Source organism: Dermatophagoides farinae, chromosome 5 (genome assembly GCF_024713945.1).
Source record: "Dermatophagoides farinae isolate YC_2012a chromosome 5, ASM2471394v1, whole genome shotgun sequence".
Lineage (NCBI taxonomy): Eukaryota > Metazoa > Arthropoda > Arachnida > Sarcoptiformes > Pyroglyphidae > Dermatophagoides > Dermatophagoides farinae.
This window is the reverse complement of record NC_134681.1, coordinates 33037-60204: the sequence shown is the minus strand read 5'-3', so window position 1 is coordinate 60204 and position 27168 is coordinate 33037. Positions and strand designations below refer to the sequence as shown.

Genomic DNA, 27168 nt, shown 5'->3' with positions numbered 1-27168 from the left:
ATTCATTTGCAATTGAATGGGTGAGTTTTTTTTTTTTGGTTTGCTTGTCTTTTTTTTCCCATCCTGTTCATTGAACGCCCACAATTTTTAGATCATTAATGTGTGTGTGTGTGTGTGTGTGTCTACCCTTTCTTTCCTTGTTTGTTTTGTTATAAAATGATGGATATACCTATCTGTTTCCGACGTGTATGCATATTTGAACAACAAGAACAAAAAAAAATGAACCTACTCATTAGCATTCTGTAAAAGGAAATTTATTTTTTTTTCATATTCATTATCAATCAATGTGTATGATGAATAATCATCCGCCTATTCATCATTTTTATTGAAAAAATTTGATGATGATGAGAAAAAAATTCCAATATATGGATTATGATTATGATTATTTGTAATTCAACATAGAAACAATAAAATAAAATAATATCATACCTGATCAAGGTCAGCGATTGTCAATTTTTTTTTCATCAACTTTTGGTTCATAGACAAAACCAAAAAAAAACCTACCCAAACAATGATTATATAAATTGTGCAAAAAAAATTGATTCTACTTTTCAATGAAGAATTATGATTCAATGAAAAAAATATTCAGACAAAATACAAGAGAATTTTTTTTTCTTATTGGTTTTTTTTCAATTTATTCAACAAATATGACGAATTTATGTATGTGTGTGTGTGTGTGGCTAATTGGCTAACCACACACACACGCACACAATTATCTTCATCAGTTGTCAAAAAAAGGCATAATTTGCATATTTTAACAAATATCTTATGTTGATATATTGGAACCGAATAATAAAAAAAAACAACTGTGCATATGTGTGATATATGTAGAACAGCATGGGTTTTTTTTGTCATTCATTTATTATCATCATATAGCTTATTGCATAAAGAATTATCATATTATCAAATTGTTGACCTTGAAATTTTTTTTTTTCAATCCATCAAACATAAACATGATGATGATGATGATTATTATTAATGACCATTGTTATGGATCAATTAAAATGAAAATAATTCGCAAGATAATTCATCAAGATAAGATGATTGATAATTAAACAGGTGAATGACAGCCAAAAAAAAAGAAGAAAATGTTAATACTTTAATAATATGAAAAGTCCAAGTTTTTTTTTATTTTGCAAAAATTCCAGAATTTTTTTTTTGCTCGAATACATTAAAAAAAATCATTTGATACATCAATACAATCGTTTTATTTTATCAATCATTTTTTTTGTAATTTGAAAATTGGATTTTTTTTTTTCATTTTTTTTCATCAGAAATAAAATGTATTCAATGCAAGTGTTTGTGTGTGTGTGCATGTGTCTATCTCTGTTTGATATTTAATAAAATTGGAAAAAAACCAATTTGGACAAAAAAAAAACAACGAAATTTTGTCGCTTTACTGGATGATGGATTCTTAACATTGTTGTTGACAACTCATATATTGCTTATCACATACGATTAAAAAAAAAAAAAATATCATGAAACCTTGGGTTTGTATTTTGTTTCATTCAACAACAACAACAACAACAACAAAAAATTCACTTTCAATTTCCCTCAAATACTATCTAAATCAATATTGATCATTTTTGATTCAATCATCCATGATTCAGATAGTTTATATTTATCAAGATTTGTCCAGTCATTAAAAAAAAAAGAAAAAATAAACAACGAACAACAACAACAAAAACAAATCAATGGAAAGGCAAATTTATATGTCCAATAATAATCAAAAAAAAAAAATAAACAAATTGAAAATTGAAATTTAAAACAAACAAACAAACAAAAAAAAAAAAAATCCAGGAAGTTATCAAGTTTTTTCTTTACACATCATCACATACCAAAAAAATAAAAATGGCGGCCATTATTTATACCATGGTTATGATCTCGAAAAAAAACATGACCAAAAATAAACTTTTCAGGTTCATTGACTTGTACTTGAAACAAAAAAAAAAAATCATTTTTTTTATTTTTCAAGAAATTTCATAGAAAACAGACGTGAGTGAATATTTTCGATTTTTTTGTTTGTTTGTTTCACCTATTATTTAGAAATGCCAACACATTGAACATGGCTATATGATTCAGCTGATTGATTGAATGTCATTACTTTCATTAACAACAGTTTTGAGACAAAAAGTACCTGCATCAACATTTCTATTTTTCAAAACTTTTTTTTCATCTATTTAAATCGTTCCATTTTTTTTCTCTTGAAACCAATCATAGAAAATCAATGGACCGAATGTGTGTGTGTGTGTGTGTGTGTGTGTGTGTTGGCAGAAATTTTGTTTTATGACACATTTAGAGGTACCATTGATGAAACATATAATTTTGATTTTTCTATTCCAAATCAAAAAGTTGAATACTGAATGAATGTTGATTTTACTCTTTTTTTTTGTTTAATTTTTCATAAACTGAAAACATGATAAATCAAAATTTAAAATATTCTTGTAATTACAGAATATTATTGACATAAAACAACAGTAATAATGATGGCAGCAGGTACCGAATGAAAAACCATTGAAATTAAAAAACAAAATTCAAAAAAAAAATGATTCAATATAGTATGTTTATGATTTTGTATATATCAATGATATTTTGGCTTAAGATAATTTGTAAGTGTATGCACAAAACCATAATAATCTGAATTTGCAATGGCATCTTCATTTGAATAAGAATTCGTTTTTTTTTCTTTTTGTTTGTATAACAATTAATTAGTTATATAATAAAAACAACTTTCTGTTGATGATAATGATAATAATGAGATTCTTAAAGAAATTGATCGATTAATGAATGAATGATTGATGATTAATATTCAATTTTTTGTTGAGTATTGTCAAATTGCTGTTGTTTTTGTTGTTGAATCATTCGAAATGATCCACCTTGTGAAGCTGTATATCCACTTGGACCTTGTGGACGACTACTTGGTGCATGCAAACCACTTGTTGATGGACTATATCTTGGACCTTGCGGTCGACTACTTGGTGCATGCAAACCACTTGTTGAAGGACTATATCTTGGACCTTGCGGTCGACTACTTGGTGCATGCAAACCACTTGTTGAAGGACTATATCTTGGAGCTTGCATTTTTCCTACTGATATCGGCGATGGTCTTAAGGGTGTTTTAACTGGTTGAGACATCATTACAAAATCTATTCCGCCAATCGCAGGTGGTATTAAATGACGACCAGCTTGACCACGTCCTCTACCACGTGCACCACCACGCATAGCTGACATAGATGACCAACTTTCTTTTCCTCTCATTGGTGGTTGTGGCTGAACTTGCAAATTGCCACTTTCAACTTCAATACCGTTATCGCTTTTCATTTGTGATGTGCCTGGGCCGAATCCGGAAGGACCTGTTGGTCCGGTTGGCCCTTCAGCTTGGAAAGACGGTCCGGTTGGCCCTTGAGCTTGGAAAGACGGTCCGGTTGGTCCAGATGCACTGAATGACGGTCCGGTTGGTCCTGAAGCACTGAATGATGGTCCAGTTGACCCTTCAGCTTGGAATGACGGTCCGGTTGGTCCAGATGCACTGAATGACGGTCCGGTTGGTCCTGAAGCACTGAATGATGGTCCGGTTGGCCCTTCAGCTTGAAATGACGGTCCGGTTGGTCCAGATGCACTGAATGATGGTCCGGTTGGACCAGATGCACTGAATGACGGTCCGGTTGGTCCTGAAGCACTGAATGATGGTCCGGTTGGCCCTTCAGCTTGGAATGATGGTCCGGTTGGCCCTTGAGCTTGGAAAGACGGTCCGGTTGGTCCAGATGAACTGAATGATGGTCCGGTTGGCCCTTCAGCTTGGAATGATGGTCCGGTTGGCCCTTCTGCTTGGTATGACGATCCAGTTGGCCCTTCAGCTTGGTATGACGGTCTGGTTGGTCCAGATGCACTGAATGATGGTCCGGTTGGTCCAGATGAACTGAATGATGGTCCGGTTGGTCCAGATGAACTGAATGATGGTCCAGTTGGCCCTTCAGCTTGGAAAGACGGTCCGGTTGGCCCTGAAGCACTGAATGATGGTCCGGTTGGCCCTTGAGCTTGGAATGATGGTCCGGTTGGTCCTGAAGCGCTGAATGATGGTCCGGTTGGCCCTTGAGCTTGGATAGAAGGTCCGGTTGGTCCAGGTGAACTGAATGATGGTCCAGTTGGTCCACGTAAAGATGCAGCTTGTCCGCCTTGTGACGGCTCAGCACCAGCTTTTCCTATTTTTTGGAAAAATTAATGAGAAAAAAACTGTAGATGAAACACTAGACATACCTAATTCTTCATTGACTGAATAGAATTTTCTAGAAGCACCACAGTCAACTGCATGCCAATAATCACAAGCGAGAATAGCTTGATTAAAAACGGTTCCAACACCACAAAGAAAACTTTCTTTACGGCCTTGAAAGCAAACATGATAGACTTGACACCGTGTTTCTTCATCAGCGTACATTCCCGGTTCATAAGGAACACCGTTACAAGTGAATGCAGTATTTGGAATTCGTGCGTAGTTGGGAAAATCTACTCCAGGTGTTCCTTGAACACCTCCATATGATGGTGGTTCAGAATCAACAGAATTATCATTACCACCAGCGTTTCCCTGCCAATATTGACCAGATTGACCACCAGTAAATTTACTAGGATTTTGTTGTCCAGAATATCTGCCGCCACCACCGATTGGTCTAACAGATTGTCCTTGAAATTGGCTACCATCATTTGATCCATAATTCTGAGATTGTCCACCAGCATTACTACTAGCAGAAGCAGATGAACTTGCTGCAGCAACATTAGTACTTGATGGCATAGGTCGTACATATTGTCGAGCACCACCAGCTAGACCAGATTGTGATGCCTCACCACCTCTATTGTATTTGGGACCTTTAACTCCTTGTCGTCGAAACTATTATCATTGTAAAATTTCCAAAAAAAAAAAAAAATTAATAAATTAATCAAAAATGAAAAATTTTACTTCAACTTACTCGACCATTAAAATTATTCGACCATTTATATCCATCAAAATTTCCATGAACAACAGTGATGATTGTTGCCGTTAATACGACAAACAATAAAATTGATGATATTGATAAAAATTTCATTTTAAATTAAAATTAATCGTTGATGTTTAAAAAATCCACAAGTACACAAAATAAACAGGGGAAAAAAATAATTATTATTATTATTCGACAGGAATTATGTTATGTTTGACAAGAATAATTTTTTTCACATTCAAATAGAATGACTAAATTGAATGAAAACAAGAATTACAATGACGATAAATGTGAGAAAAAAAAATCACAAATAAAACAAGTAAATATTAATCCAAAAAAAAAAAAATTCTATTCAATAAGAATGTTGACTATCCGAATACAAAAACAATGAACAAATCGAATGTATCTGATGGCCATTTTTATAATGCGGTGTGATGAAAAAATTTTCTACATTTTTTTTCTTCTTTTTCTTCTTCTTTTACTACAACAACAATTGATGGAATGGATCATTATTATCTTCATCATCATCATCATCATGATCATCAAAAAAAAAAAAAATGATGTATGCGTGGCAAAGGATTGTGTATGTGATGTATTAATGTGGGTGTGTATGTGTGTGTGTGTGTGTTTGTATGATTCTATGAACGTTTTTCGCCTTATGTGTTATGTTGTGAATGTTGTACAAATAATAATAATAATAAAAAAAATGTTTGTAAATTTTTTTTTTCTTATTATTCATTCCTGAATTTTATATATGGCTAAAAAGAAAAGAAAAGTAGAAGCAGAAGTAAACAGGAAAAAAAACATGTGTCATGTTTTCCTGTAAAATACCATTTATCGTGTTTGAATTGATTCATCTACATACAAACATTTTTTTTTTGTTATTGCTGGATTTTTTTCCATTGGATTTTCTGGATTATCCCCAAAAACATTTTCATAATAAATCATGAATTATTATTATGACAACAACAACAACAACAACAAAAACAAAAACAAAAGAAATATATATATTATATCGGTGTTAAATGACTGATAATTAGATAATCAATAACGATGCAAAAAAAAAATTCATATGAAAAAAATTATTATAAAAAAAAACCTGAAATTATTGTCTCTGGATGAATGAATGAATGAAAAAAAAGGAAAAAGAAAACAAAAAACAACCAAATGAACATCTTTTGTTTCAACAACAACAACAAAATAATGTCCTTGAATTTTTCCAATTTTGAACATTATTTTTCTTGTATCTTCTTTTGGATTGGATTTGATGATTTCCGACAGAATGATCAATGATGATGATGATTATCATCATTTTAAATGATTTGTATGCATAATAGGTGTGTGTGTAGATGTTTATGTGTTGGATTGGATGAGAAGCTTGTTAAGTTAATTTTTTTTTTTAAACAATTGCCGACAATTTTCATGTTAATGTTTCATCTTCAAAATTTTCGATTGTTACCAGAATTGATCCATGATTTTTTTTGTTTGTTTGTTTGATTCGTATCTTTATTATTCATTGAAAAAAATCCTAGCGGGAAAAAAGTGCAAACTTTGTACAGCAACAGTAAGGCAGGGGATGGAAAAGTGTCCGTAAAATGCGTGGCTTACATAGACTTTTTTCCCCATTTTTTTCGGGGTTGACAAACCTCTCTCATAGTTGAAATAGGCATAAAATAATTTGACAACAAAAAAAATTTGATTGTTTGATTTGTGTTTTTCCTGTTCGTTCGTTTTGTTGATTTATTTGTCGTTAGAAAGTTAAGTAGTTTGAAAAAAATTTTGATTTTTTATAAATTTTATTTTTTACCTTGAATAATCGTCATCATAAATTGTTATATTATAAATATTGCCATTAGCCAGACCCATTTTTTTTATTTGTTCGTCTGCAACCGGATTTCGTATCATCATCATCATCATCATCGCTATCATTATCATCTACAAATAAAATTACATTGCAAAAAAAATGACGCTTAAATGGTTGATAATCATTGACCATGAACAAAAAAAAATGAATCCATCTTAATCGCCTACGATCATTTTTTTTCTTTATACACTCATAAATGTATTTCATCATTCAAACAAGATAGACACATATAGACAGACAGACAGGTAAATAATTTACTTACAAGATAGAAATGAAAAACAAATCATATAGCACATAGGTTAAAAATGTTTCAAAATTTTTAATCATCACAAAAACGTCTTATTTTTTTTACAAATCAGAGATTGTCAACATAAATCAGTGTTTGTATCTGACTATATGAACAGCTCCATATAAAAAAAATAACCCACAGCTGTTGAACGATATTCAATCTGAATATGGTAAAAAAAAAAAATTTTTTTTTTGTTCGTTTCGTCTCTCTATTTTTCATATTTAGAAATTAGATGGATGGATAAATCTTAACGATAAACAAACAAACAAACATAAAAACACACAATATTGCAATTTCCGATGGACACATATGAATTAATTAACTTTAACCATCCACCAATATTCAACGTACAGGTGTTAATGGATTTTTTTTTCTTTAATTCTCCAGCTTCTGAATGAATACAGTGAAAGAACAGTGGAGAAAAAAAAACCCAGAACATTGATGGAAATATATACGCCTACAAGAAAATTTACAAAAAAAAAATCATCATCAATATTTCGTGAAGAATTTCGATAAAAAATTCCATTCGATACATAAAAAAGAAAGTGGCTGTTGTCCATTCTATCCATTTTCTATTATATGATGGGTATTTCACAGAAAAAAAAATATTCATATATATCTATTATGTACAAGTTTTTTTTTCGCCATTCACTATTTGATGTTTCATTTCACCATTATATTAATCACACACACACACACATACACTAAAAATGGGTTTTTCTTTCGATTCAATTTTCATGGAAATTTGGCAATGAATGAATGAAAAAAAATGTCTATTAATCAACTAGAAAAAAAATATCATTCAATCAACTAGGAATCCAGTGTTTTTCCAACAACAACAACAACAACTACAATTCAAAATACTATTATTTGGAAAAAAAAATTTTTTCTAAAAAAAATGATGATTGCCGTTCATCATCATCATCATCATCAATTATACATACATACACAATAGACAAAATGATGATGATTATTCATGTAACGAAACAAAAGAAAAAAAAACTTTATATATAAAATACTAATACTATATTACCACCCTTGACCGTGATTATGTGATTATATGATGATGATGATAATTCATAATGGAAAAATTTGTTTTTTTTTCCAATGAAATGATGATGATGTCTTATGCATGATTTTTTTTTTCGTTTTTTTTTTTTTTTTTGGTTTTTTTTAATATTAATAATAATAATAATAATATTTTTTTTTCTCATCAAGAATTACTAAATAATATTTTGATGGACAAATGAATGATGAACAACACACACACACACACATAGAGATTATATGAATAAATTTAATTTTCATGTCAATCATGCCCTTGTGTGTGTGTGTTTTTTTTTTAACCACTTGTTGGAACATTATCATTGATTGCCAAAAAAAAAAAAAAAAAAATCAACAACAACAACAACAACAACTACTGGAATATATGACTTTAAATTACAATAATACAGGAGAAAAACAAAACAAAAAAAAAATTTTCATTCGATTATCATCATGTCATTAATGATGATTGTAATGGCAAGTATTTTTTTTTTGTTTTTATCATCATTTCATCACGAATTAACATTGAGATTTGGATTATTAAAACCATGTGAATCTACTATGATTATTGTGAACAAAATATTATTTATTGATCATTTTTTGGAACATCTGTATTTGTAATTTTTTTTTATTGACTTGTATTTCGGAATAATCTGTGTGTGTGTGTGCGTGTATGACTATTGGATCATCGTAGAAAAAAAAATTCAATTCATTCCATCATGATTGATTTTTAATCACAACTATTGATCTCAACTGAACAATTGCTCAACACTGTGATGATCAAGAGATTCATAATCCAAACACATCGATTTTATTTTGATTTGAGATATAAACTTTTTAATTTTCAACAACTATGAATCAATTCATATTCATAATCAACAATAAAAAAAAAATCAAATCAATATTCTGTCATTTGTGTTATATGAATTTATATACGAGAAAAAAAAACATTATAATTTGATTCATGTGTAGAATTAATGGATAGAAGAAAAACGAACTGTTTTTTTTTTTTTTTTTTTTGGTTCATCGGCATGGATTTTCTTTGGGTTTTTTTCATATTTCTCTTTGTTTCTGGAAAATTGTGTTCGTGTTTAGAAGAAAAAAATAGACTTTTCATAAAAATAATCGCTACAATATTATAATTATAAAAACATGCAAATGATTGAATGATATTTTTATGCGTTGATTATGTATTATTTTTATTTTCTTTTTTTTTGTTTTGTTTCGTTTTTCTTTATTTTCCAATATCAATCAAATCGTCCCAATGTTGCTGGTAATGGTGGCAATACACCAATACGTCCATTTAAATAATAATAGCTTGGTGATGCTGGACAATTGACCAAATACCACCAATCACAGGTCATCACTTTTTGATGGAATAATGTTCCATTTGGACAAAGAAAACTATCCATACGGCCATCACGTTGACATATATGAAAAACTTGACAACCAGCCGCTACATCTGCATAATAACCAATTTTATATGCTTGAAGTTCGCATCGGAATCCTGTATATGGCACCGTATTGTATCCAGGATAATCGAATCGTATATAGCCAGGAAATCCCGGAAATGTAGAGTTTCGGACTCCAGGATAAAGTGTCAACGCTGATAAGAGACGCCCTGGAAATCGTGATGGATATGCACTAGCTGGTGTTCCAAGTGTCGGTAAAGGAGGATATGTTCCCGTACGATTTCCGATAGGTGTTACAAACGGTGGTGATATAACTGGCCTGACACCTAATCCTGAAGGACCAGTACCACCTCCATATTGATTACTGGGACCAGAACCACCCCCACTAGGGCCGAACGGACCACTTGGTCCACCACCAGAAGCATATGGTGCTCCGGAACCAGCACCGCTACCACCGCTAGGACCAGCTCCACTTCCACTATATGGGTCGTTACCTCCTCCAGATCCCCCATAACCAGTTTGGCCAACGCCAGGTCGACTTCCAGTTCCATCGCCATCTGAATCCCTACCAGCTTCTCCTGATCCACTGGTTCTACTTCCGTCTCCTGATGAACCATAACTAGGACTAGCACTGCCAGTTCCGCCGCCTGCACCAGGTCTTTGTCCTGGTATTCCTTGTCCTGAATGACCGGGAAACAAATGTGGATAAAGACGACGAATTTTGTTCAGATAATCATCGGCTGGGTTACCAGAACCCCCGCCTGCTATTCCAGCACTACTTCCGCTTGATCCTTGACCTGGTTCTGCACCAGGCGTTGATCCGATCCACGATGGGCGAAATGGTCGAATACGTTCACCGAATTGTTTACTTGAAATTAATTTTATTAATAAAAATCATATCAGATCGTTAATTTACCTTGGATCATATGGAAGAATTTTATTCAGATCTTCTTTAATTTGTTCATCGAATCGTACACCTAAATTTCCTCCATCAATTCCACCATGTTTTTGGTCAATATCTTTAATCTGTTCGATAATTTGATCTGGATGTATGATAGCACCACCAGGTATACCACCAATATTCCCGGTGCTTCCACCACCACCACCTATTGTTGTTGGAATGAGAGGAGCACCGACACCACCACCAATACTACCGGAATGACCACCACTTCCTTGTTTTTGTTGTTGTTGTTGTTGACGTTCAGAATCAATTTTGGCTTTCATTTTATTGAGATAATCTAAAATACTAAAATCTTTATCACCACTTTGCAATGCTGCTTTTAATGCTGCTTTTGTTGCAAATAATTGTTGTTGATAATCTGACATGGTTTTCATATCGGAATCATGACCCGTTGAAATAATTGGTGGTGATGTAGTGGATGGCTGTATCGTATCCGATATTATATCACCGTGTGTTAATCGTAACAATTCTCGTGGAACATCACGACCTTGATGAAATTCACGAATAAAAAATGCTTTTGGTTTGGCAGCTGTAGGATCAGTACGAAGACGATTCTCATAACGAAGACGACTTAATTCATATCCACGTTGATAATGATAATTTTGGCCACGAAATATTTCACGTTTCAACTATATGGAAAAATTTTCGAATTTGTTCCAAAAAAAAAAACATCAATCTAATCATAATTACATCATTCTTACCCTTGATGTAGAATTGTTCCATCTATCATCAACATCATTATCATTAGAATTGTCTTCGATTTCATTCTCATTTTCATATCCATCTTCATCTTCTTCGATCAATCCATCATCATTTGTTCGATGACCAATAAGATTTAATTCATCTTCGTAACTTAATTCTGGTTCATATTTCGATAGCACATCATTCATATTCAAATTGGAATTAGTTTCATTATTATTATTAACTTTATTAATAGCAACAGTATCATTGATAACAATGTCTGATGAATTAATCTGTAATGGTGATGGTTCTACAACGAATGGATATTCTATTTCAAATACTTGTGCCGCTTGTGGTTGCCAGATTTCATTGAATTCTAATTTTATTTAAAAATTGAATTTTTAAAAAATTAATTAAAAATTAAATTAGACGAAAATGGTTCATTGGTCATTCAATATCATTTATAATCATCAGAATGTTTAATATTCTGATTCTAAAGGAATTGATTATTACTGAAAAAAAAATATTGTCCGACCAATGACCACATGATTAGCAAAAATGAAAAAAAAGCAATTTAAAAAAACAAAATACCATTAGCATTAACATTATAAAGAACATTCAATGCTGACAAAATAATAATCAATGAATGAACAAGTGAAAAAATTGAAATTAATTTCGATTTCAATATCGATTTTGATTGAAATTTAGATTTAGATCTCGAAAAACATGATGATAATGTTGACGATGATAATAACAATTGTTGATCCGTTGTACAAAACATTATCGGTGATTGACAATTTCGAATTCGATGATGATTGATTTTAGTCGATTTTTGTCGATCACTCTGGCGACATTGATGATGATGATGGTGATTATCATCTGTAAATAACCAAAATCTATGATGAGATTTTGGAGCAACCATATCTATATAATATTCAGCTATTTTAATCTTATTTGTTTATTCAATGATAGTGGATATAGAAAAAAAAACCGAAATTATTCAATCAATTATCAATGAATTCAACAGACAAGAAAAAAAATTGTTTTTCACAAACAAGAATCTTTTTATTTTTACTCTAAGATTCTATGAAACAGAACAATTTTAACATTTATACAAACAAAAAATGTACAAGTTTAAAATATTTGATGATGATGATGATGATTGAAACCAAACTTGTCGCCAGTCATAGATGAAATGAAATTTAAATCATTTGTTCCAGGAACGTTTATACACAACCATATTATGTGACAAATAAGAAAATTCAAATGGGAGTGATAGAATGAATGAGAGAGAGAGAGAAGAATAAACAAAACAAAAAAGCCCCCGGTTAAAATGATGATTCTTCTTCTTCTTTGTATTTTTTTTCCAAATTCTCTTTTCTATTAATGAAATAACAATGAGGGGACAATATAAAACAACAGTTACAAATAAAAAAGAAAACAAAAAATGTCATTTGCTGAATATGTCTCGTTTTTTTTTTATTTTATTTTTTCAACATAACAAGATACAATGCATTACACGCACACACACAGCAAATATAATGAAAAAAAAAATGAAAATTCATTCACAGAACAAATGGAAAAAGTAAATATTAAAAAAAAAATCTGATTATGATTATGATGATGATGATGATGATGATGATGACAAACAATCAAAATACATACGTACATTAGAAAAGAGATGACATTCATCCATTTTTAGAATATTTACATATTGCAGCAATTTTTTTATTTTTACCTTTATCATATCATATATATATTATTATTATTATTATAAGATCCATGCACGTGCATGTGCGCGTGTAATTTTTTTTTTTACTTTTATGTTTTTTAATTCAATTCTGTACAATTAATTTAGTCTGGTCTTTTTTTTTTGCTTTTGATAATGTGAATTGTGCTAAATTTACACACACACACACACTTACACGCACACGAATATTTAAAAAAAGAGCAATAATATGTGGACAATTCGTTTCGGACTAATTATGTCTTTGAATATCATCATCATCATCATCATTTACCATCATTGATGGATGATAATGATGAGAATAATAATAATAATGACGATGATGATGACCATCAATAAATAAGTAAGAATAGAAACTTAGCGTGAGTTGAAGCCATTTTCAGCACATAACAACAAATAACAAACTTCTTTTTTTTTCTTTCTATGAACATTTTCAATTCTGTTGAAATTCATTTTTTTTCATTTCATTTCTGTTTTATAAATTTTAAACTTGAATAGGATTTCTTGTTGTTGTTGTAATAAGTAAATGTGTAATGAGTGTTTAGAGTAGAAAAAAAGGTGGCTTAATTAATTAATTTGATGTTGTTGTTGTTGTTGTTATTGCTGCATTGTCATTCATTCATAAATGAAACGTGGAAATTTTTTTTTTTTAACAAAAGGTAAAAAAAGTATTCCATTATTATTATTATTATCAATGACCGTCATCATCATAATAACAATGATAATGATAATGAATGAGATTGAATGGTAGAATGAAAAATAATTTTGAAACACTTGTTCGATGATGATGATGATAATAATGATAATGATAATGACAAACGACAACGATGATTATGATGATGATGACGGCTATATTTTTATGAAGCTATAGAATATCATGTCATTTCTTTTGTTTTTTTTTCACATTTCATTTCAATGATTTATTATCATAATTCTTCTTCATATTATTATTATTATTGTTCAAATTCTCATCGGACAAATTGCATCTACGTGCAAGTGTGTGTTTTTTTTGCCGCTGTCGTTGTTTTGTAATGGATCATTTTCCCTTCCATTCCCTTGTGCGAATATTATCATTCATTTTGTCACCCAAAAGCAAAGAAATACTCTGGAAAAAAATCACATTTAATATGAGTGTGAATAGATGAAAATAGAAAATGAAAAATTTTCATTATAAACGATGTGATTATTAATTATCCAATGATAATCATTTGTAATGACGATGATTTGATCACTATTAATAGAATTAGAAATTGAAAAAAAACAAAATATCAAAATTTTCCAGTATAAACAACACTAATAATAATAATAATAAAACATTACAATATAACCTTGTTGTAGAAAACACAGACTTACAACTGAAACGTTGTTTCTTTGTGGAAAAATTTGACAAGTACCATATCGGATTCTTAAAAATTATTGTTCATCATCATCACCATATCGATCATAACCAACGGTGCCAATTTTGATCGATAGTATTTGAGACCAGATGACCATGGTTTTTGGTGTTTTTTTTCCCCTTTATTTTCATAAATGAACCATAAATACACGTGTGTTGTTTGACTTGTCTGTATACAATAACAATAGCAAAAGTTTATATTTATTTTCGTTAGAGAATTGTTTGACATTTCGTAACCCTTTTTTTAAAAAAATTTCCAGACGACAGTCTGATGATGACGACGATGATGATGATGATAAATCATCATCATCATAACATATATTTTGGTTCGTTTTTACTTGATGACAAATTTTATTTGTTTTTCTCATGTACTTTGACTATAGTTTATTTAAAAACTTATCTATTTCTCATTCCATTCCAATTTCATTCATTCATTCATCATTGGTGAAACATTTTATTTTCTTTGTTTCAACAACAACAACAATCCAATTCAAGATGTCTCGTTACCTTTATTCATTATATGTATATATCTTTCGAAATAAAATGTGGTCATAATAAATAGTCAGTGTGTGTGTGTGTTTGTGTTCCAAGACAAGCATGTGTTTTTTTTTTTTTTTTTTGCTTCTGTTGATGATATTTTCAGTAGCCATGATTTTTTCTTTCTGTTGTTATCGTTGCCGTTGTTGTTGTTGTTTCAAATTAAAGATTCAACATTTTACTACCGTAAAATTTGAATAAAAAGAAATTATTTGCATGTAAAACAAATGTCTTTGTGTAATAATGCATGTGTTTGTATTTGAATATTCAAAAAAAAAATAAAAACAAATTTCAATTAGATTCATACGCATATTTTAATTTAAAATTGGAATCTTGGAACAAACAAACACATACACACACACATTGAACATATGGACATATAAATGGAACAAAATGAATGAATTAAGAAAAAAAAATTCCAAAACCTTGAATGAACGTGTGTGTGTGTATGCGCGCTACCTTGTTTTTTTTGGTTTGTGTTCCAAGATTTGGAAAAAGAATGGAATGAAATTCAATATAAAAAAAATAGAATTATGAAATTTTCGTTCAGTTTAATGTTGTTTTTTTTCCATATATTTGGCTGCATTAGGACAGAAAAAAAACAATGAAAAAAACAAGCTTCAAGAAGGTTAAAACTTTTTTTTTTTTGGTCAATCACATTACATTGACACAATGATAAATCAGTCATCACTATATTATTCTACTAATGACAACATTAATAAAAATTACAAGTATCATCATTATCATCATCGTTAACAACAACAACAACAACAAAATGGATTGTCATCAATTGTGATGATTTTCATTGATTCATCATTCATATTTCACATTGTTTTCATTCACTGAACAATATTATTACTGTATTGTTTATGATTTATAAACAAAAAAAAATTTTTTTATTCAAATTTTTTTTCCAGTTTCATTTTCATTGACATTAAAACATTGATCATAATCATTTGAAACAATAAATAAAGACTTTCATATGAGCAAAGAATTCGTGATTGATGAATGAAAAAAAAAATTATTTTTTTCTTTTCATTCATCAATTTGACTAGATATAACAACAACAACAATTGATCGATGAAAATTAATATCTCAGTTATCATTCAAATCATTTTTGGATTAAAAGTGTTAATGAAAAAAAAATAATGATGATGATGATAAAAAACATTTTCAAATTAAAAGTTTCTTTTTTGTTAATTTTGATCGTCGATAATGATGATTTAGTTGCTGTTGTTGTTGTTGTTGTTGTTGTTGTGGCTGTTGCTGCTGCGGTAAATAATGCTTTCCATTAGTATCCATATCATAATGATGATGATGATGATCCATTTCTATTCGACCTTTATGTATATGACCAGAAAGATCCATAAAATATTTTTCACCTCTACCCAATGGATCTATGGGTAATGTATCCAATTTTGGCCTCGTTAATTCATATCCATTTGAATTTAATGATGATGATGATTGTGGTTGTGGTGATATGTTGTTGATATGTTGTTGTTGTTGTTGTTGTTGTTGCTGATTTCGATATCGACGACGTTGTTGTTTTTCATATTTATTTGATCGATTTCTAGATCGATATTGTGATTGTTTGAGTGGAAAATATAATTCTTTTTCCGGTTCAAATGTTTCATGATAGTTATGATGATGATGATGATTATGATTATGATTATAACCATAAGGATTTTCCATAAACATCATCATAAGAATCTGATGAATCAGAATCACGATATTTATTTGAATTGTTTGATTGTTGTGATTTTTTTGCCGGACTTATTGTACGTCGTGATTGTAATGTTGCAGTAGGATTTTTCTTCTTCAATGATTTTTGTTTATTTCTTGGTTCAATACTAGAAGCAGCCTGTGTTGTAGGTGTACATACTCTTGACAATAAAGTGTGCAAAATTTTTTGCTCATTCGGATCACGAATTCTATAACGATTGATTAATTCACTTGAATGAATTTGTGGTGCAGAGAAATCTGATTTACAACGTTTTAGTTCATTAAAATGATTTCGATGATGATTACGTTGAAAATGATGATGATGATGATGATGATTATAATGATTACCATAAAGATCATTAATTTCATTCATATGGTCATCATCATCATTTAGATTATTATTATGATTATGAATATGATGACGATGTTTACCATCCATCATATTCATACATTTATTCAATTGATCACAGGAATATGTTTCCGATCTAGTTGGATGATGATTTTTTTCATAATACTGTTGTTGTTGTAATTGATTACGATTTGATGATTTTGTATAAAGTTCATTATTTGAACGACTACGTAATGATGATTCAGAATAATCTGATATATTACGATATAATAATTTTAATGGCGGTGGTGATGCAATCAATTCTTGTATATCAAAATAAGATTTTCTTAATGCAATATTCATTGGTGTTTCACCTTGCTGTTGTTGTATATTATTCAATCAAACATGGTCAATAATAATAATAAAAAAAAATTGCTGAAAATCACAAACTTACCCGATTAACAATAGTAGGATTGCAGCCATTTTCCAACAGAATTTTAGCCAATTTTTTACGATTCATAGCCGCTGCAATATGTAAGGCTGTATCATCATTCTATTTTGGTTTTTTTTGCCGTTTACAATTTAAACGAAAAAGTGAAACAAAAAAAAACACATTTATTTTCACGATTGAATGAAATCCAGAAATGACATACATACACACACACACAAACACTAACCTTGTTCAATTCGTTGACGTTAGCAAATGCACTGATTAAAATTCTAACAACACCAACATGTCCATAACGAGATGCACTATATATATATGTGTGTGTGTGTGAGTAGAATTTTTAAAAATTTTTTTTCGAAAAAAAAATAATCAAAATGATAATGTAATGAATTATGATGATCATATGATCAGAAATAATATATATATGAAACACACAAACCTATGCAATGGTGTGTCACCAAACTATAATATATAAATTCGAGTGAACAAAAAAAAAATTCGACATCATCATGTTCGTCCGATATGAGCCAAACAAAAAAAAAATTAAAAAAAACAAAATCCAATTTAATTTAAAAGAGTGTGTGTGTGTGTGTGTGTGTGCGTAATACTTGCATTATTTTTGACATTTGGTTTACATCCGGCCAATAATAGTACACGAGTTGATTGATTATGACCTTTTTGTGCAGCCAAATGTAATGCCGTATGTCCTTGCTATCGAAAAGTAAAAAAAAAAAAAATTTTCAATGGTGAAGAATATTAAAAAAAAAACAAAGAAAAAATCATAACGAATCATCATCAACATCGTTATCGTTTGTAATTGGATATAATAATTACGCTGACTAGAACGCAGGAAATTTAAAATATTAACAAAATGATGATTGATGTGTTAGTGTGTGTGTGTGAAAGAAATTCAGCAAACCTTATTTTTTAAATGTAAATTGAGTACCAGTTGATCCATTTCTTCATCATTATTATGATTTCGATTATCATTGGCCATTATCATCATCAATTCATTTTGTTTTTTCTGATAATTATTACAAAGTATTTCCAATGTTTCACTAAAACCTTTCCATGCTGCTTCATGTAATGCGGTATTATTCTTTTGTAACAAAACAAAACAAAACAAAAAAATTATTATTACAAAAGAATATTTCGAAAAAAAAGTTAGGATAAACTTACGAAAAAATTCTGCACATTAATCGATGCACCAATATCGAGTAAAAATTGTACCATTTCACGATGACCATTCAATGCGGCCAACAAAAGTGATGTATTCGATTCCTATTTAATGTTTTATAATAATAATAATGAAAAAATTGAATTGAATTTTCAATCATTAAATTCAAATTACCGAATCACGACAATCAATCAATTGTGTGATTCGTTGTTTGTTGTTTTCATCATAATTTTCATCCATTTGATTATCCGATTTTAATAATAATTTTTTCATCAAATCTAGATCGTTGTTTATTGCTGCATTATGAATCATGATTGTTGTTGGAGATGTCATTGTTGATTGTTCCTGGAAATGATGAAAAGAAATTATATTATATAATGTAAAGGCTACCGATTTTACCGATCAACATTTTTACCATATTCAAACAATTGTTAGATTCATTTTGTATATGTTGATGTTGAAATTTTTTTGATAATTCATCAATAACCTGATTGAATGATTCATTTTGTTGTTGTTGTTGTTGAATATCATTGGTGTTTGAAAGTGTTGTTTTAGGATTCGGCATTACCATCATCATCATCGTTGTCGTTGTTGTTGTTGTTGTTGCCGGTCGTACATTTGTATTATTTGTATTCAATTGATTATTATCATTATTATTCAATAATAACGGTGATTCGACTATAGTATGATGATGATGTAAATGTTGTTGTTGTTGATGATGATGATAATATTGATCAATTATTCCATATTGATCATGATGATAATTTGAATGATCATTATCATTATCATGATAATCATCATAGATGATCATTTCTGAAGAATTACCTGTTGCTGTTGTTCGATTAGATGTTATTTCCATTCTTCTTCAGTATACATACAAACACACACACACATTGGCAAATGAATAAAATGTATGTATGGATGAATTTATCACAATCAAATTTTTGGATTTAAAAATTTTTTGTTTTGTTTGAATTTTAAATCATCAAAAAATGTTATTATAATCATCGAAGTAAAATAAAATAAATTCACATCATCATCATCATAATCATCATCATAAGCAAGTAAAACATCAGAAACATAATAAAAACAACAACATGAGCAATAACAATTGGACAAAAGAAACACACACACACACACACACACTCACATACAAAGAGAGATAAAAAAGCAGTCAAATGAAGAAAAAAAAACAAATTTTTTTTTTCTTTTGAGCAGGTGAGGTCCTCACACAAACGAACAAAAAAAAATTGATGCATTGATCTATTCGCATGAACACACACACACACACAGGCACACATCGAATGATTGTATGAACAAGTTTTGACTTGAAAGGACAAATGCGGCAAGTATTTTATATTTTTCTTCTATATTTATTTTCAATATAAAAGATCTTATTATTGAACAACAACCTTGAAGTCAATGAATGAATGAATGAATGAATGAATAAATGAAAATCAAATAGGTAGGATGTCAAGTAGTGTATGTAGTATCAGTGTATGTGTGTGGTAAATATTTTTTTGCCATCGGGTCCTCTATTGCTACAGCAATAACAGGTAAATATAGATAGAAAACAAAAAGTTTTTAAATTTAATGATGATGATGATGACCGACTATGACTATAGTTATATGGCCAAATGAGATTGATTCGGGAAGGGGGGTAATAGTAGTCTACTATTCTATTCTACTAGTCATGTATAATTACAATAATCATAGCACCGTGTCAATTGTCGTTATTTATTGTTGACGATGGTCATATATTTTCTCTATCGTTGCTGTTGTTTTGGTTTTTTTTTTTGTATGTGCGCTTATATCTTGTATCGATGATAGATTAGGTTGGTTGATTGTTTTTTTTTTCATGCCGAACAACAACAACAACAACAACAACAAAATCATGTTCAACACAATCAATTCATCGTTATGTTGGTTCATTCAATCAATGATGATGGTAAATATGAAAAACGGGCACAAAAAAAATTCCAATAATAGGGCGAAATATATGCAATGTAATGACGACGAAAAACAAAACAAAACAAAACACGAATGTTGAACAAGGGTGTTACAAGAAATATATAAAAATGGACGATGACTTTATTAATATATATTGACTTGTTTTGTGTGTGTGTGTGTTTGTTTGGTGTGTTCAATGTTTCATGTAAGGCGGTATAGACCAAAGATGTGAAAGTTCATTTTTCATTCTAATGATAATGGATCAATTACCGTTGTTGTTGAATCTTTTTTTTTTTGGTGATGTTATTTTTGTTGACCTTAATAAATGTTCATTTTCTCCCTCTCTTTGTCTTACATATAATCTCAAAGAATCTGATTTTTTTTTTGTTGTTCTTTCGTTATATTTTGTTAGTCACTTGTCATCGCAGTGAATAAATGAACAAGATGATGATTATGATAATGATAATGATCATCATAATCATCATCATCATCGATCAATCAAATGTTTATCATCAAACAAACAATAAGTTCATCATTTTTTTTCCTAAAAAAAACACAATTGGTTGTTTTTCCCCCTTTTTTTTGATGAATGTTTTTGTTTTAATTTCATGGTCGAATGAATGAAATGTTTAAACAACAACAACAACAACAACAACAAACAAAAAGGTCATCAACCATGCATGGTCATACACAAATAAAATTATTCAAATACACATGAAATATGTGTATAAATACAAAAAATGATGATGTCATTATGGCGAAAAATGATTCCCAATGTCAAAAGTAGTAGACAGTGGAAATGAGAAAAAAAAAATTTTATTATTATTATTATTATTATAGTGAATATAAAACGTTTCATCATTAACAATATATCGATTTGTTTGAAATGAAATGAAATGAAAAAAAAAATATTTGTCCATTTTGTAATTTGTAATTATTATTATGCAAAAAAAAAAATTTCGATACTTTTCTACTCTGTTGCTTGTTTTGATCTGGTTATGATTGTTGATTATTTGATTTGATATATTATTATATGATGATGATTATTGTGTTCCATGTGATGATGATTATGATGATGATGATGATGATGAGCCATGATTTGATCGTGTTTCGCCATCTGTTGTCATTGTTTTACAATTTATTGATTTACCATTGCTTAAATTAATTGAATGATGATGATGATGATGATGATCATTATCCGGTTGATAATCTGTTGAACCATTTTCATTTTGTTGTTGTTGTTTTTCAATTTTAGCCGATAAATCCTTAATCATAGTACTATCATCCATCATTGATAAACGTTTTTTCATTGCAACCGTCAATGGTGGTATACAATGTCTTGGAATTAAAAATGTCGATAAATTAAATAGATCGACAAAAACTTTATACCGGTCACTTAATGTTGATCGAAGATAATGATAACCGGATGAACCACCGGTACCAAATTGATGGGCACCAATCATTCGTAGTACCATTTCGACATGATTACCTGATTTTTTTTGTTTGTTTGTTTTTTGATTTAAATTGAATTGAAAAAATAAAATAAAAACATTTGTATGAATAAAACCACATAATAAACAATAATAAACATACTTCTCCATTTGGTAATCAATGAATCAATATCCATCAATAATAAAAGAATTTGAAATGGTAGATTAAAACGTGGTTCATCACGATACAATGAAATCATTAAAGCACCTTGTAATGCTTTATGTGTGAAACGACGATCACCGCGTGCCATTAATGCATTATGTTTGTTTACATCGAATATTGAATCAAATAATTCCGATTTACGTTGATATTCATCCAAACCATTACGTTTTAATGTTTCATCATCTTCTTCTTCGGCAGACGTCCGTATCTGCTCAAGCATTTCATTCACAACCAATTTATATCTTTCCCAGAAATTAAATTCCGGACTATCCAATCCAGGTGTCTGTTCTAGCCATATTTGTAATAATTCACAAAGTGAATGTTCATCTTCACTTTGTTTAATAATGTCAATTACTTTTGGATCTTCAAATATTTTTAGATAATAATTCTTTCCATAATTAGTACGAAGATCATTACGAATGCCTAATTTATTCTCTAATAAACGAAATTGTACTGATTGAAAACCACTGGCAGGTGATAAATAGCCACGAAATTCCATAAAATCCAACGGTGTCATTGTTTCCAAAATGGTTACTTGATCAACAAGTAATTTCAAAATGAGAACTACCCGATTCAATCGAGATGTTATTATCAAAAGATTGGCCTCATCCTATTTTTTCAATTAATTTATGATAATAAAGAAAAATAAGATGAATATTGAAAATTTCAATCAAACTTACTTTCACACGTTTATTCATAATTTCTCGTACGGAATCAATTTCAAATAGAATTTGTTTGAACCATAATTCATATGCTTGATGTGTAATGATGAATAAATGTTCATCATGAACTTCATTACCTACTAAACGTGTAACAGGTTCTTGACATGATAGCAATTTATCAATCTGAAATAAAATTTGATTTCAATTTTTTTTTCATTCAAATTAATTTCATTAAAAACTTACATGTAAATATTCTCCATAAAGCATACCACCTTTTGGTATTTCACGTGATGTTGATTCATTTAATTTGGGAAAATTACCATAACCAAAACTTACACCACCACCATTGCCGAATGGACAACCACCACCACCACCTACCAATATTGGTGGATGATCACCACCATTTGAAACATTAATTTTTATCGATTCTTGATTCACATCATTAAAATCGTTGTATAAAACATTCATTCCAATAGATGGAGTTGCTGAGCAATTTGTAGAAATTGATCGAAATCCATTCACGGCTGGACATTGGCCATTTGTTGTCATAGTACTAAAATGAAACGATAGAATTTTTTTTGTCAATAGAAAAAAAAAACAAAGAAAACTTTTATTAAACCATACCTTTCTTGATTTAAATTTTCATTATCATTATCCATTTTTTTGTTTTTTTTTTTAATTTTTTTTTTTTTGATTTATATAAAATCGTTTTGGGGCATACCCGTTTCTTATATGATAATAATGATGATGGTGATGATGATGATGATAATTGATTATGATTGATAATTGGATTCGTTGAATAATTGGTTATTTATAGCGTAATTTTTAAAAAATTATTATGATGACAGCGAAAAAAAAACTAAGGGATGGTAACAAGGATGGAAAAAAAATGTAGACATGATTATATAAATGAAATAAAAGCATATATAAAAACAAAATTTTTTTCATGTGTTTGAAAAACAGTAGAAAAAAAAGATATAAAATCATGCCACACAGTTTAATCACATAAATTGGCTTCGATTTTTGATGATCAACGATTTACGACAACAGCATAAACGACTACATGATGACAACATGTTGGATATATAACCACAACAATAATAATCAACACATTAATCTAAAAAATGACGAAAACAAAAAAAAAAAATGGTGTCACCAGGAAAAAAAAACAAACTGAATTCGGGTCAAAGTCTCAATTTATTTTTCATGGCTCTTGTTTTGTTTTTATAATTGAGGCCCGAGAGATGAAGAGAGCAAAATTTGCCAACCGACAGCACTTACCCTTCATTCTAAACGAATTAAAAGTGAAACAAATCGACAATTACATCGCAACGCACACACACACACACACACTTCACACAATAATCTCTCACATTCATAAAATTAAAAATAAAAAACAAATAAAAAAACAAAAATTCATGAACAATGAGCAAGAAAAACCCATCTAATCATCAACAAGTCTAAAGTTCAAATAGAAAAAAATCAAATGAATTATCATCGGATGATCATCATCGATCAAATTGATTGATTTGATTCAATCAACAGAAATGAGAAAAAAAAATTGATGACGATCAATATGTGAAAGGAAATATGATGATTAGATTATAGATTCGTTTCGGACTGAGCCAATTTATATGATAATTGATGGTCGATGACGAACTTGATGTTATAAACAACAAAATGGAAAAAAATATGATTATTGAACTGACATTATCATCATCATCATAAGTTGGATGAAATATATCCAAAAAAAAGCGAAAAAATAGATAAATTTTCAATTGAATTTTGAATTTTGATATTAAATTTGTTCAAAAAAAAAAAAAAAAAATTCACTAATGTCCTTGAACTTATAAATCTCTACATTGTTTGTTTGAACTATAATTATGACGATGATGATGATAACAATAACAACAACAACAACAACAACAACAACAACGACAACGACAACAACTACAACACACGACACATTCGGTTTTTTTTCGCTCTCTCTCTCAATAATTCTATGGAACAACAACAAATTGATTACCGGAATCGAAAATCATTTAAATCATGATAATAATGATAATTACCTTCAAGGATATTCTTCTTTTTTTTCTGTTGACAAAATTTTTCTTGATAGATCAGATTAAAAATTAACACACACACATCAAAAAAAAAAAATTATAAACATGGAGGATTTTTTTTCAATCAATCGTTAATCCTATTTGTTATTTTCGAGGTTCCTATTTCTGGATGTTAAACAGAAAATAGTTAAAAAAAATGATCAATGGTTTTAATGATTTGTGTGTGTGTCTAATAACGAATGAATGAAACAAATAATGTTCGAGGTCATAAAACGAAAAATGAAACAAATAAACAAGTCAAACACATGGAACAACAACAATAACAACAACAACAACAGCAAAAAAAAAACAGCATAAGATCGTGTCACACGATTTATATTTAATTTTTGTTATCTTTTTTTTTGTTGTCACAGGGGTTTTTTTTATATTTGTCACCATATAATTCAAATCAACAAAATGTTGTCATGTTGATGGTGGTTGATCATGGGTGATGTGTGTTTGTGTGTGTGTGTGTGTGTACACGCGTGAATAGAATTCTAAGAAAAAATGAATCGAAACAAATAATTACAAATTATTTATATTTCAACTTTTTTTCTGGAAAGCAAGTAGGAAAACACATATAGAATGAATCTTCTCTCTCTCTCTTTCTGTAATACCATAATATAATTAATAATCTGGCTATATCTGTATGGTACATTCGAATTGGTTTACGTTATTTTTTTTTTTTTTTTGGTTTGCTTTGGTTTGTCGACGCCTACCTTTCATCATCATCATCATCATCATGATGGCTATATCTGTTGATGAACCTTCCTTATTATTATTTAGTTTTTCCTTCCTTTTTTTCCTATTACCTTTCCTATTACATACATGTACTCGATCTGGTTGCTGCATTTTTTTCAAAAAAAAAAAAAAAAAAAAAAAAATTCATTCAAATCATTATCATCAGAGAAAAAAGAAAAAAGAGAAAGAGAGAAATTTTCGCTTTCAACTCCTCCCAAATTCAGCTCTTCAATTTTTTTTTTGTTTAATTCTAAATCCACACACTACCCTCTTTCAACTGTTTGTTGCTGTTTTTTTTTCTGCAGAAATTCTGGATTTTTTTTTGTCGCTGATATTGCTTTCATTAAATTTAATGTTTGTTAAACATGTACATGTACGATAATGTTTGATTCAATTCGTTATACTTGGATCAGTGCAATTTTTGATTTTTTTCATGTTTTCTTCGAATTTTCATACAAACAAATTTACCATTTTTACAGTTGCCGATTGAAACCGATTCAAAACAATTTCAATGATAATATGGATATGGATTGAATTTCTTGTTTGAAAAAAAAGAATTCAAACAAGTGTGAGAGAGAAAAAAATGATAAACAAAAATCGATTTTTGTTTATTGTATCCGGGCAGACATTCGGAAAAAAACTAATAATCATTATATGTGCAATGATAATGATAAAAAAAATTTAGTTTTTTTTTCGTCAAAAATTTAGTTTTTTCAGTCTTATATTCATATATTTAAAACGCCGCTAGTAATCATTGGAGAAAAAGTGAAGAGAAAAATGATGAAAAAGAAGCCGACACTTTCATCATCCACAAAAATTGTAGGTTTTTATTCATACAACAACCTGAATGGAAAAGGGCAACAAGCAACAAGAGATCATCATCATCATCATTGCATTAAATCGTCTGGAAATCCATGCCGAAATGAAAAAAAAAAATTAAAATCAATTGATGATGATGATGATGATGATCAATAATTATAGCTGTGACCAAAAGCTCATCATCATTACCATCAATTGTAGGTTTTTTTTGTTGTATGAAATAAAATCAAGCAAAGAATATTGCCAAAACGACAACAGTTTATGTTACACGAACGAATTAGAAATGTTGAAAAAAAAATTGCTTCACCCTGGTGATCATCAGGGAACATTTTATTGAAATGTTTTTTTTTTGTTTTGTTTTTGTTTTATTTGCCATTTCAAAAACATTGGCTGATGTAATAGCTAGATTTGATTTACATCAGCCAATTATTATGTTTCTAAATGTTGAAAATAAATTGATTGAATTATAATAATTTTATATTATATAAACTTACTGATGTTGTTGTTGTTGTTGTTGTTTTTTTTTCATTTATGATAATCCATAATCATGTGATAATCATGATGGGTAAAATAAAAATCCGGTAATAACGGTGATCATCAAATCATATAAACATTTTATTCATATCCGTTTTGATGAATGTATGACGATGATGATGATGATGATG

The 27168-nt window shown here is 29.5% G+C and overlaps 4 protein-coding genes across 9 annotated transcripts; all 4 read right to left on the bottom strand.

Annotated features, from left to right (window-relative positions):
• Window positions 1–2374: 2374 nt before the first annotated feature.
• Window positions 2375–5226, bottom strand: LOC124498789 (uncharacterized). Its single transcript, XM_075731150.1, has 4 exons — window positions 5211–5226; window positions 4962–5103; window positions 4258–4882; window positions 2375–4202 (listed from the first exon to the last, which is right to left on the bottom strand). Exons 2-4 carry the CDS (start codon window positions 5076–5078, stop codon window positions 2803–2805), a joined length of 2142 nt encoding a protein of 713 aa, XP_075587265.1. The 5' UTR covers window positions 5079–5103; window positions 5211–5226; the 3' UTR covers window positions 2375–2802.
• A 4014-nt stretch (window positions 5227–9240) lies between these two features.
• On the bottom strand, window positions 9241–12368 carry LOC124499157 (uncharacterized). Of its 2 annotated transcripts, none has more exons than XM_047063032.2 (5): window positions 12352–12368; window positions 11813–12170; window positions 11242–11597; window positions 10496–11169; window positions 9241–10447 (listed from the first exon to the last, which is right to left on the bottom strand). In XM_047063032.2, the coding sequence occupies exons 2-5, from the start codon at window positions 12141–12143 to the stop codon at window positions 9415–9417; spliced, it is 2394 nt and encodes a 797-aa protein (XP_046918988.2). In that variant the 5' UTR covers window positions 12144–12170; window positions 12352–12368; the 3' UTR covers window positions 9241–9414. The 2 variants fall into 2 exon arrangements, with proteins under 2 accessions (XP_046918988.2, XP_075587100.1); XM_075730985.1 differs by having other exon boundaries at window positions 12277–12359.
• A 3407-nt stretch (window positions 12369–15775) lies between these two features.
• Window positions 15776–19922, bottom strand: LOC124498797 (uncharacterized). The gene is made up of 9 exons (XM_047062615.2): window positions 18992–19922; window positions 18751–18921; window positions 18579–18680; window positions 18319–18498; window positions 18012–18110; window positions 17839–17861; window positions 17629–17704; window positions 17406–17504; window positions 15776–17329 (listed from the first exon to the last, which is right to left on the bottom strand). The coding sequence occupies exons 1-9, from the start codon at window positions 19433–19435 to the stop codon at window positions 16571–16573; spliced, it is 1953 nt and encodes a 650-aa protein (XP_046918571.2). The 5' UTR covers window positions 19436–19922; the 3' UTR covers window positions 15776–16570.
• Window positions 19923–21326: 1404 nt separating this feature from the next.
• On the bottom strand, window positions 21327–27168 carry v (Tryptophan 2,3-dioxygenase vermilion). 5 transcript variants are annotated; one of them, XM_075731148.1, is made up of 6 exons: window positions 26998–27168; window positions 23466–23700; window positions 23085–23394; window positions 22860–23024; window positions 22120–22789; window positions 21327–22015 (listed from the first exon to the last, which is right to left on the bottom strand). In XM_075731148.1, the coding sequence occupies exons 2-6, from the start codon at window positions 23498–23500 to the stop codon at window positions 21594–21596; spliced, it is 1602 nt and encodes a 533-aa protein (XP_075587263.1). In that variant the 5' UTR covers window positions 23501–23700; window positions 26998–27168; the 3' UTR covers window positions 21327–21593. The 5 variants fall into 5 exon arrangements, with proteins under 5 accessions (XP_075587263.1, XP_075587259.1, XP_075587260.1 ...); XM_075731144.1 differs by lacking the exon at window positions 26998–27168 and adding an exon at window positions 24911–25589; XM_075731145.1 differs by lacking the exon at window positions 26998–27168 and adding an exon at window positions 24123–24480.